Here is a 13,217-nt window from a genome sequence, read left to right as displayed (position 1 = left end):
TCTTGTCTCCTCTCATCATTTTAGTACTGCCTTTATTTCCGTTCCATTGTCTAAAAGTCTCTCTCACTTTCAGTCTTCACAATTTTCCATAGAGAACAAATTGCCACTGAACAAAGGAAAAACAAAAGCTTTAACTAATCTTCTTTCATTAGATTTTTGAAGCACAGTTTACAGGCATATTTACTTTTGCGTCCTCACAGATACCTTGAAAGAAGAACTTTGACATTTTCATGCTTTGTAGCCTTTAAACAAATATAGTCACAAAATTAATGTGACATAGTTTATAGTTTACCCATAAATCTGAAATGGCTTTAGAAGTGGTGATTTGGCTGTGATACCCTAAGAACATGAATGGCACTAATTAAATGCAAGTCATAGAGTCATACAGCACGGAAACAGACCCTTCAGCTCAACTCCTTCAAGGTCAGTAAATTAAAGCCCTTTCTGATATCTCCATATTTAAATCTGTTTAATTTAGACGACCACTTCATATTCTACTCATCCACCAGCTGATGTTGGTGATCTGAACCTGGAATCTGGATCTTTTAAATTTGACTTCAAAGACACAGATATGAAGCGACTGTCTATGGAGATAGAACGAGAACGGTATGTTGAGGTATTTGCTTCTTCCATTGTTGCCACTCAAGGTTGGGAAAGTTACCAAACACAGTGAAGGTGTGTTATCTCCTGGCTATCACAGATAACGATACAACCAAGTTAATGACATTTGCTTCCAGATATTGGTACCACACTTTCTACCCACCACCCAATGGAACACACTGCAATATTATCAAATTCTGATACCTTCTACCATAAAGCTATACTGCTTTAAGACCTTGTGCCAACACAGCTTGACCAATGCCTTCTATTATCAAAATAGTCAAGGCAACTGGTTTATTAGAAATATGTAACTTGTTATCAGATGGACTAATTCTGGTAAAGAGCATTGGTATATTTAAGAGTGAGCTATATATATATATAATAGGGAAAAGAATAGAAAGATATGCTTTTCTAGCATTCAATGCAGTAGAGTAGAAGCATAATCATCAGCATAGATCTGTTGGACTAACTGGTCTATTTCTGTGCTATAACTTGAATGTAATATATTCAATGATTACACAAAGAAACGAAAAAAGTAATGCAGTTTTGTGCCCAAAACATTCTGTTAGAGGGTGCATTATATTTAAAGAAATTATTTGAATGCTATTCAGTCATTGTAATCCATCATAGGCATATTATAACGTTTCTTCTAAAATCATATGACAGAGAGCACGAGAGAATGGGAGAAGACTGGGAGAGACAGCATGTAGTAAAGTAAATGTGTGGCACACAACAAAGACAGAAACAAATATTGTAATGTTCAACAACTTGCTCCTGAACATCAGTGCTTAGTGTTGGTATGTCAGATTTACTGTAAGTAAAGACAAGACTTTCCTTAGACCCAGCCTCTAGTGGCATCCCTGAGTTGCTTTCTCCACGTCATAATCAGATCCTGATCCTCCTGGTGATTTTGTCGACAGGAGGTAGTTTTAGATTGCTCGAAGCTGACACTGCAGTTTTATTCATTCTATTGATATACAGTTAACAAATAGTGCAAAATGGAATAATCCCTGAGTATGTAAAAGCCAGTTCTTGGATGGTGATTAAGAACTCAGTGAGAGAGCTCCTTTTTTGAGTTTAGGGCAAAGTCTGACATAATGGGCCAAATTCAACTTCATCACACACCTCCTTAAATGTTGCCAGATTGACAAATTCACTGATTTATTTCACTTCTCAAACTTATTTCTACTTGGAGGAATGTTCTAGATTTCAGGTATGTGGTAGGCATATAGTAATTTTGGTAAATCTTGAATTTTTGTGTTGGCATTGAAAGAAATAAAATGATGCTGCAACTTCACAGCATTATGGTATCATAGAATCATAGAATCCCTACAGTGTGGGAACAGGCCCTTCGGCCCAACAAGTCCACACTGACCCTCAGAGCATCCCACCCAGACCCATCTGCCTAATCTACACATCCCTGAACACTATGGTCAATTTAGCATGGCCAATCTATCTAGCCTGCACATCTTTGGACTGTGGGAGGAAACCAGATCACCTCCAGGAAACCCACGCAGACACGAGGAGAATGTGCAGACTTCACACAGACAGTCGCCAGAGGGTGTAATCGAACCCGGTTCCCTGGCAATTAAAATGAATGATTTGTAGCAATGAGTTTAAGTCTGTAATTTTAGTGTTCAGCTTTAACCATATGCCTTGCTTTAAGTATTTCTGTTGTTGTTTATATGTGTTGATGGGGTTACTAATACAAAAGAAATAACTCTGGATGCTGCAGATCTGAAACAAACAAAAACAGAAATTACTGGGGAAACTCAGCAGGTCTGGCAGCATCAGTGGAGAGACAACAGAGTTAATGTTTCAAGACCAGTGACCCTTCTAGAGAACTAGAAACAGCTAGAAAAAATGGTATTTATGCTGGTTTGGGAGGGAGGCTGTGGAGGAGGAGAGAAGGAGTGAATGGATAGGTGGAGATGGAGCCAGGGTAGGGGTGGTGCGGGATTTGATTGGTGGAGGGAGGAGGGAGGAGAGAGGAGAGAGAGAGAGAAAAGGGGAGGTAGACAAAGGGATTGTTGATAGTAACAAAACAGGAATTGCTGGTGAAACTCAACAGCTCTGGCAGCATCTGTGGGAAGAAAGCAGAGTTCATAAAACTGGAATCAATGGATATCGGGACAAGCTGTCAGTTGGTTGGAGTCAAAAGTGGCAGTTGGCCGTAGTTATTGGAGATTAGTCATCTCAGTCCAGATGTTCTTCAGGGTACTGTCCTAGGCCCAACCATCTTCAGCTGCTTCATCAATGACCTCCATGATAGGGTCAGAAGTGGAGATGTTCACTGATGAGTGCACAATGTTCAGCACCATTCGCAACTCCTCACATACTGAAGTCTATGTTCAACTCCAATAAGATCTGGGCAATATCCAAACTTGGGCTGACAAGTGGCAAGTAACATTCGCACCACACAAATGGCAGGCTATGACCAATTTCCAATAAGTGACGATGTAACCACTGCCCTTGACATTCAGTGGTGTTACCATAACTGAATCCCTCACTATCAAAATCCTTAGGGTTACCATTGACCAGAAACTCAACTGGACTTGCCACATAACCACAATGGCTATAAGAGCAGGCCAGAGGCTAGGAATGCTGCAGCAAAGAACTTGCCTCCTGACTCACCAAAAAAGCCTGTCCACCATTGACAAGGCACAATTCGGGAGTGTGATGGAATACTCCCCACTTGCTTGGATGAGTGCAGCCCAAGCAATACTGAAGAAGCTTGACATCCATCCGTGACAAAGCAGGCCACTTGATTGGTGCCACATCCACAAGCATCCATTCCCTCCACCACTGACGCTCAGTAGCAGCAGTGTGTACTATCCACAAGATACAATGCAGAAATAGACCAAAGATCCTCAGACAGCACCTTCCAAGCCCACGACCACTTTTATCTACAAAGACAAGGGCAGCATATACATGGGAACACCATCTGCAAGTTCCCCTCCAAGCTACTCATCCTGACTTGGAAATATATCGCTGTTCATTCACTGTTACTGGGTCAAAATCCTGGAATTCCCTCCTTAAGGGCATTGTGGCTCAATCCACAGTAGGTGAACTGCAGCATAGCAAGAAGGCAGCTCATCACTACCTTCTCAAGGGCAATTAGGGACAAGCAATTTATGTTGGCCGGCCAGCCAGCAATGCTCACGTCCCACAAATGAATAGAAAAAGGAGAATTACCGTTTCGAGTCCAGTGACTCTTCAGAATCGTTCTGATGAAGAGTCACAGGGTTTGAAATGTTAACTTTGCTTTCTTCCCACAGATACTGCCAGGCCTACTGAGTCTTACCAGCAATTTCTGTTTTTGTTTCAGACCTTTAGCATCCACAGTTCTTTGTTTTATGTTGTTGATAGTAAGCCAGAGAAGAAGAGAAGCTAGACTGATGGTAATCAGGACTATCAATAATTGAAAACAGGTTGTGGCTACTAAATTGCATTTCTTTTCGAGACAACAGGGATTTTTTTCTCATCATACCAGGCTGTCTTTTGAGATAAAATTACCTTTTTAATGTCCTTAACTCACATTGTTTGTGGATTCCTCAGTGTGGAGTACATGGAGAAAAGCAAACACTTGCAAGAACAGCTGAAGGAGCTAAAGACTGAGATTGAAGCTCTGAAATTGGAAGAACGACATGCTAACATGGGCATCTCTACCAACGAAACAATGAAATTTGATGAAAATACTTACTCACCACTCAGTAATGTGAGTTTTCTTTCATGAGTATGTTAATTTTTGTGTGGGTTTTACATGCGTATAGCATCTACATTCAGCTTGATGGGGGTCAGGAGGATCTAGGCATAGTGCAGCCAAATACAGGGGAAGAACAACTATAGGCAGTTGGTGCCATGGGTAGGAAATAGTTAGTATCTTATTGTAAAGGGAAAATGAAAGCAAGTAAAGGGTAACCTGCGTGGGGTAGATTTAGTTCTCTGATGTATACGTGGGTCAGAGTTGAACCATTATTTAGCTGCTAATTTGGCTCAGCATGAAGTGTGTATTTGGCGTAGGTGGGTGGGAGAGGTGATGACTGTTGATTTCAGACCCAAACACTTTGTACTCAACTGATCATGTGATGTTATTCTTGCAGCACCACCTTCAGCTGCATATCCTTTCTAATTATGAAACAGATATTATGTGCTGACTTAGATCGTTAGTAATCCCACTAAAGATTCTTGTGTACGTTATGAACTTGCATATTCACCTTGGAATTTGAGTACCCTTTAACTAACCCTAGCTAGACCATGTGAGGTTTGTTCATATACACGAACATAGATATAAGTGTGGTGTATACACACTCATGCACACACACCTTTTTTTAGTTTGTGCTATTCATATATTTGTAGCTGCATCTGCCACTTTGATTAATCTATTATTCTAACCTTCTGTATTCTTCATAGCAGTTCACCAGTATAACTTGGTAGTATCAGTAATGTCTGAATTGCATCCCTTTATGTCAAGTAAATATGTACACAAAGGAATTATTAATTAGTGTGCATGTCCTGTCTGTTCTGTGCTCCAATTCTCTCTGAACTGGAGCACCTAACATTCTTAGTATTCAGTTTAATCATGCATCAATTAATTCAAGTTAATTATTTCAGCTGGTTTTGTAACTTGTGCACTTTTTTGCATTGTGCTCTTATGCTTTGTTTACAGCATTCCAATCAGAAAAATAGTCTTTAAGCACTACTGCACTTGTTTTCTGTTTTCTATCCCAAAAGCAATTTCTGCAAATGCTGCAACACTCCTACCACATACCTGAATTTTATCAATGAGCATCCTATATGGCCCTTATCAAGCACCTTTTGAAAATCTTTTGCACAAAACATTCACTGCATTTTCTTTACTGCATTTATCTCATTGCATCCTCATATTTCTGAAGATGTTTGAAAATTGTAGTTATACACTGTGCTTTTTGACAACGTGCTAGAATACATGAATATGAATTCCACCATTTTTTCACCATTATTTCCTTATTTATGGTTATACTATTTAATACTCTGAATCTTTCTCTTATACCCTTTTCATTTTTACTTCTGTATTTTTGTTTTAGGCAAAATGAGCATTGTGATGTTTTTATCTTTCAAATAATTGGTTGGGTTGAAATTTGATTATTATATCTAGTTTTCAGTCCAGCGTTCCTTTAGACTAGCCATTTGATCTGAACTCTTGGCAGATTACTTTAAACCTTAGGATCGAACATACCATGTGAGGTTTCTGCCAAGTGGAATTACATGATAATTGAACTGGTTGGCAAATGATGTTATGTGTCTGTGTAATGAATTTGATAATTCTTTGATTTAAAAATGTCAAAATAGAATAGCACTGAATTATTTGATAAAGTAAAACTGGTAAAGATAAGGTTAAAGATTTCATCATTTTGATTCTTCGAGGAAAAGAAGTTTAATTTTTAATTTTTTATTATTTTTTATATAAAAAATCTTTAATTGCTCAGAGACATACTTCCTGTATGTAGCTGTCTTCTTGGTCTGCTTCATTGCCCAGGAAGCCAAAGCATGTCATCATGGTGTTTTGCCTGTTCTTGCTTTCTGTATAGCTCACTGCTTTCTATTGAACAGAGGCAGAGCCATAAAAATTGAAGTAAATCCACAAAGGCCAGTACCCTGTCACCAAATCATCCTTTATTTACATGTGAAGAGTCCTTGACACTGATCCGGCTTCCTCGGGGCCAGCTCTCAGTGTGAACAGAAGGTCTGTCACTCCCGTTCTTATCAGGGAGCCCTGGCTGACAGATTGTACAAGGTTAACAGCCCCAATCAGGGAACTCATATTCTATGATGTCCACCTGGTTAACCTTGTTACAATCACTACAAAAACGACTGCTACAAACTAAACACAACTGTTTCAAGATGTTAGACTTTGGACATAGCTTTGTATTGCGATTGACTTTTTTGGAGCCCCTATCAACCTGAGCTAAAGTGAAACAGAATGAAATGAATTGCCTTGTTCCTAAAAATGCTAAAAGAAAATTGATTTATTGCCTGTAGTATATGACCAAATTACATAGTAAATGCATGAAAGAGATAATGTACATTACTGAAATTCCTAGTAAAAATATAAATGTAGAGTTTTTATTTAATGGTAGCACAAGGGCAACATAGTTTTGTACCAAAGCTGGCAGCGGGTTTAGGTTTACTAAAAGAGAAGTGCCAATCCCAAGTATTGCTTTAAAGTTGCCAAATATAGTGCAAAATGTACAGGACACAAAATACATTTTTCTTTTGAGGGTTCTTCGTGAGGGCTGCTTTTTACTTTTCAGGGCTACTTCTACAATTTCATTAAATTCTTTATTAGGCGATATAGTCTAGTAGTAACAATACTTTCTGTACTTGTGTTGACAAATGGCGTCAACAAACAAAACTAGAAGCAGAATTGGAAGAATCATCAATGTCCTTAAGTAAAGCCATGACATTTAAGGAAAGTGTTAATTTCTGAGATATCATAGTACTTCCATTGGCACAAAACAAAAGCCATAACTTAAAGCAAAAAAAAAAGTTTTCAAAATAACTGACACTTCTGCACACACAAAACCATCTCCCTAAACATAACTCCATGACTGTCTACCAGATTGATGAAATCATAGCTAATGCCTTTCCATGTCATTTTCACAAAGCTGGAGTATTTTAACGAGGTAGTTACTATTTTTTTCTACTGCATTGTTCATTTGTTAATAGGTTTAAAGTTATTGCCTCTTCTTTCCAACTTCCATCTCTATTTTCCCCTCACCCTATAGCCCCATCCTCACTTCTACCCACTTTGCATTTTCCCTGTCTTCACAACCCTTGTGCAGTCTCCCAATCTATAGCCCACCCCCACCCAATTTCCTAACCTCCTTTGCCTCTTTGTCCCTGAGACCTGGCATGCAGTTGCCTCGCCAAAAAAGAGGCAGCTCCTGCTCCCAGCTGTGGCAGACTGGCTTTCAACTCTTGTATCTTGGCCACCCTGCTTCTGGCACCCTACCTCCTGTGACTTGGTTACCTGGCCTCTAGCAGCCAGTCCTATGGAAGACTCGTAAATCATCTTGGCAATATGGCCTGTATCATCTGCTTGATCTCACAGAAAATGATATAGTGATTAAAACCTGCATTTCTGAGGTGGAAAATTGAAGCCAACTCCTAATGCAAGTGCAGCATTTCTTAGCAGAAAAAGGGAGTCAACTTTTGGCCAGTGTAGGCCTAAATATGTTTTTTTTAAGCTTTAACAATGGTGTCATCTTGTTTCACAAAAGATCTAATCATTCCAGCTCCTTTAAAAAGAATTGCACACTTGTATCACTGAGCTGGCAGGGAGGCCACTTACTTCAGGCTTGCTGTCTTCTTCTTTGAAGTTGGTTTTTTTACAGCAGCATTGCTGTAGGCCTGGAGCTTGTTAGAGCAGCCTCAGTTGTCATAATCTCTCCCCGTGGGTAAACCGTAATTTATTCGATGGCTGTAGAGTTTTGTGGGATAATGTGTGAAGCCTCACTCTTGCCATTTTAATTTTTGCAGTGAGGATAAGGAGAGTGCTTGTACTTTCAATCATTTTTTAAAAAAATAAGAAATCTGAAAACAGAAGTTGGAACTGTTGTGGCACTTTGCCAATATCGGCAGTTTGAAAAATGCCTGCTGACTTATCAGCTTACTGATTTTCACCAGTATTAGTATAGCTCATTTGCATTAAAATAAATATATAAATGATGCATGTCTTTACTAATTGGATGTGTGCTCAAGCTCATAAAGCAAGGTTATTATAAGCCTTCATCCTCCACAAAAATTGCATTCAATAACCAAAAAAAAAATTCTGGCATGAGCACTAAGTGAATAATGAAAATCTCAGACACCATATAGACTGTATTATTGTAATAGGTGTGTTATATTTCCAGAAACTACAAAAAAGAATGAAAACAGTATTTTATACAAAGCTGTAAAAATGTACCAATCCCATTGAATTAGCACAGTAGTGTGAAGGCAGTGAGGGTTATAGTTATTCAATTATTTTGATTACTATAATACTGTATTTGAAAATGTGTGTTTCTTTGAGAAACAGAAAAGACTGTACAATGTTTTGGGAAATGAATGCGGTGTTTATGGTATTCTACATAAATACTAATACACGTAACAAACATACTATTTCTTAAATTGGTTTGCTCTGCATCTATTGTTAACTTCAGAATTGGAGACATCCAATACTGTAAGGCAAACAAGGGATACCTTGGATAAATCCTAAATTTAACACTGGTGTCTTAAATCTTCACTTTGCAACTTTGCCAGGATTTGAGAAGATGCTTAGCCACTTCAAACTCTTTGCTAAGGTGCAAAATATTCTGTCATTGTATCTAGTTGGTTTGCTTGATAGAGAAATTACAAGATCTGGGAATATGGTGATAAATTTGGTAGAAATTAGCTTGTAAGGATTGCTGAATTCTGTTGAATGTTCCATTTTCTAAAATGTCTTTAACTTTTTTCAAACTGTAGCGTACAAAATTATTGATATGTTCTAGTATGGTAGTATAATAATACTGATTTAGGATAAAACTGGTACCCTAATTTATGCCACTCACCCAAAGTCCTACGTGACTTTTGACATATACTGGCGTCACCGAATTACAAATGCTCTTTTTTTACAAACGCGATTGCACACAGGGGTGTAATTTTATAGACACAACATACAAACATTTCTTGTACTTACGAATAGCTGCTTTACATTGTCCTGCATTGTGTTCTGACATGTGTGCAAATTGACTTGCAAACGCACTCCAGAATGGAGTTTGCAACCCGGGCATTGTCTGTATACATAAAGCATTTAAATTATAGTATACAATAGATTCATAACTTCTCAATATTAAAAATCTCATCCTTGTATTCAGATCTCTCCATCATCTCATCCCTTGTTAGCTGTGTAACTTACTCTAGGTCTGCAACCCCAAATCTATGCACTTTTCCAGTTAGGATCAGTGTACGTGCCTCATTTCCTTTCTTCAGCTGTTAGCAGCTGTGCCTTTAGCAGATTAGGCCCAAAGCTTTGGAATTCCCTCCCTAAACTTGCCTGTCTTTTACTCCTTTAAGTCACTTCTTAAAACCTACGTCTTTGACCATGCTTTTGGTCTTTTGTTCTATTATCTCTTGGTGTAGCTCAATGTTGTCTGATAATGTTCTCAGAATAATTCTCAGAACGTTATCTTGCAATTTTTTTACTAACTTAAATGCTTCACTCCACTAGCAAGGTCTGGATTTCAAGTAATAATTGAGCTGGAGTAAATGAGAGGTACGGCTGCCATCCCAAATTAATTTGGATTCAGTTTGAATGTACTTTGTGTGTTTAAAAACTTTGTACCAAGGAGTTTACACCACATTAACTCATACTGCAGAGGCATTAATTTTTTTCTCATAAATGCAGGTTGCCTTTCTCCCTTCACTGCCTCTTTTCATAAAATAAAAGAATTGTTCTGTGCATATTAAATTGATGTGAAAGTCATTGACCATGGTTAATAATTTGTGAAGAATGTCAGGGACTATATTTCAAGTTACAAAACTACATCAGCATATGAATTACAAGCTTAAAACGTCCAGGAAATTAAGGGTGATTAATGATACATGTTGCAGTTATCATATAACAAAGTAAAGATAATTTTGGAACTGTGGAGATGCCAATCAACTCTGATGTTCATCTGGTGCAAACAACTGAAGAGAAACCCAAAGTCTAATGTGCTTTTATTCCCTAATAGGCTAAATAGACAACATGTTTTTCCAGGATTATCTGCGTTCAGACTCCTTGAAACATGCCCGAGAATTGTAAAACATTGAGAAGACTGACTCAGTTTTTATTCTGATTATATACATAATATATAATACTGTGACCAAGAGATTGCTGATATTAAGAATTTCATGAGGATTCATTTGGGTTGAGTCTCATAAGTGTGTTGTTCTAATCTCTTTATGGAAGTCAAAAGCAAGACTTTGTCAACTCCTGCTGTGCTTTCGTGTATTGACTTCAATAGTCCTAACACCTTGCTAAGTTTATGATAACCTGTCAGCTGGTTCTAGTTATTTTTAATTAAGCCAAAACATGTTAGCCCATTAGGTCATCTTGTAAATCGTAATTTTCTTTTGTGAGTTTGTACAATGTTTCTGTTCTTTGTCCATTGTTACTTTCACTGTTTGTACCTCACTATCTTAGGTTTTGTTGATTCCTTCTGTATTAGCCTTTGTATTCAGTTCATCTCCTGGCTGTATGCCTTGACACTGATAGCTTGTAATGTGTTCATTGAAGCTTCAGAATAAATGTTAGGTATCATTTCCCATAATGTGGGCTGTGTAAAACAGAGCGGTTGCCTATTCAATCGTGTTTGTTTCTTTTCCTTAAAGAGGATCCTGCAAAGTTTCACGAGGACCCAGAAACTTCATTGTTTGTCCTAGAGTTTCTGACAGGATCTATTCAAATTTTCGTGCTGCATCCATTGGCCATTTGTTTGCTGAGATATGGTTTTTGAATTTGGCTAAATGGGATTTGTTGGTAGCCCTTTAACACCCTTTGACATCTGCTTTTTCTAGAGGAGTTAGGACTGGATCAGAAACTGTATGCACAGGTATGATTTTTCAAAATTACAGATTTTTGCCCTGCAAAGGGGCCTTTTAAAAAGGATGCAGAAGGAAATGTGTAGCAGTGGCCAGTGTCAGAGGGCAATAATGCAATATGAGCCAGTGTCCACTAGGAATTAATCACAGCAGTAATCAAAAGGAGATCTCACTGTTTACCAGGATTGATGGCTTATGGACTAAACTCCCTAAAACAAATTTTCACTTACAATCACAAAGAAAACAGCTCATACATGAAATACTTGTAAAAGAATCATCAAGAAGCTAAAAAAATGTGACTGCTTTTCACTGGGCTGTCAATTTCTTTGATTGCTTCTTTATCTAAGACTGATAGTTGTGTTAAAAGGTCATATTTGGAAGTAGAGATAACAAGGTGTAGAGCTGGATGAACACAGCAGGCCAAGCAGCATCAGAGGAGCAGGAAAGCTGACGTTTCGGGTCTAGACCCTTCTTCAGAAATGGGGGAGGGGAAGGGGAATCCGAAATAAATACGGAGAGAGGGGGAGGCGGATAGAGGATGGATAAAGGAGGAGATAGGTGGAGAGGAGGCAGACAGGTCAAAGAGGTGGGGTGGAGCCAGTAAAGGAGAGTGTAGGTGGGGAGTTAGGGGGGAATAGGTTAGTCCAGGGAGGACGGACAGGTCAAGGGGGCAGGATGAGGCTGGTAGGTAGGAGATGGGTGTGGGGCTTGAGGTGGGAGGAGGGTATAGGTGGGAGGAAGGACAGGTTAGGGAGGCGGGGACAAGCTGGGCTGGTTTTGGGATGCGGTAGGGGGAGGGGAGATTTTGAAGCTTGTGAAGTCCACATTGATACCATTGGGCTGCAGGGTTCCCAAGTGAAATACGAATTGCTGTTCCTGCAACGTTTGGGTGACATCGTTGTGGCACTGCAGGAGGCCCAGAAAGGACGTGTCATCTAAGGAGTGGGAGGGGGAGTTGAAATGATTCGCGACTGGGAGGTGCAGTTGTTTGTTGCGAACCGAGCGTAGGTGTTCTGCAAAGCGGTCCCCAAGCCTCCGCTTGGGTTTCCCCGATGTAGAGGAGGCCACTTCAGTAATAGCGGATACAGTATACCACATTAGCAGATGTGCAGGTGGACATCTGTTTGATGTGGAAGTAGTACATGTTGCAGTGCTACCTTTGGTAGAAAGGGGAAAGTACAATTTAACAAGAATGTGCATTTACATCCATAGAATCCGTACAGTGTGGAAGCAGGCCTTTTATCCCATCGAGTCCACACCAACGCTCTGAAGAGACCCCTTATCCTATCCCTGTAACCCTGCATTTCCCATGGCTAACCAACCTGGCCTGCACACCTCTGGATACAATGGGCAATTTAACATGGTCAGTCCATCTAATCTGCTCATCTTTGGACTGTGGGAGGAAACCTACGCAGACACAAAGAAAATGCTAAAACTCCACACAGATGGGTCACCCAGGGCTGGAATTGAACCTGGGTCTCTGGTGCTGTGAGGCAGCAGTGCTAACCACTGAGCCACTGTGACACCCCATGGTATGTGGTATCTTTAATTTAGTGAATATCCTAGAGTGCTTCACAGGATCAAAAAATTCAACACTGGTTCATGTATAGACAAATAGTCAAAGAAACAGATTTTAAGGGGTGTCCTAATAGTGAAAAGAGAGTTGGAGAGTTTGTGGGAGATATTGCAGGGTTCACATCCCTGGCAACTAAACATAGCCATCAACAGGAAGAAACAGTTAAAGTTGGGGATGATTAAGAATTGCAGGAGGCACATACCTCTGGTTGCAGGGATTATATGGTTTAGTCATTTATGGAGTGGCAGCGCCATGGAGGGATTTAAAATAAGATGAGTTTTTTAAATCAAGACATTGATCAACCAGGAGTTAGTGTAAATCAGTGGCACAGGAGTGATGAAGTTAGGATGCAGGCAACAAAGTTTGGAATGAGTTTAAGTTTCTCAAGGATGAGATGAGTGCATTGGAACAGTGTTTGGAAGTATCAAAGATTCTGAGGAGAGTTTCAGGGGTA

At 39.3% G+C, this 13,217-nt stretch overlaps 1 protein-coding gene across 1 annotated transcript in view; it reads left to right on the top strand.

The window, feature by feature from the left end:
* nf2b (NF2, moesin-ezrin-radixin like (MERLIN) tumor suppressor b) overlaps positions 1-11,633 on the top strand; it is a 44,189-nt gene extending 32,556 nt beyond the window's left edge. Inside the window, exons 14-16 of the mRNA XM_048612645.1 lie at positions 479-606; positions 4,159-4,318; positions 10,338-11,633. Coding sequence (XP_048468602.1) covers positions 479-606; positions 4,159-4,318; positions 10,338-10,346 — 297 coding nt within the window. The 3' untranslated portion in view covers positions 10,347-11,633. The remainder of the gene's footprint in view (positions 1-478; positions 607-4,158; positions 4,319-10,337) is intronic.
* The last annotated feature ends 1,584 nt before the right edge of the window (positions 11,634-13,217 follow it).

The sequence above is a fragment of the Rhincodon typus genome, chromosome 26 (assembly GCF_021869965.1).
Source record: "Rhincodon typus isolate 14 chromosome 26, sRhiTyp1.1, whole genome shotgun sequence".
Taxonomy (NCBI): domain Eukaryota; kingdom Metazoa; phylum Chordata; class Chondrichthyes; order Orectolobiformes; family Rhincodontidae; genus Rhincodon; species Rhincodon typus.
Note: the sequence above shows the minus strand (reverse complement) of the source record. Positions and strands in the feature narration are given on the sequence as shown.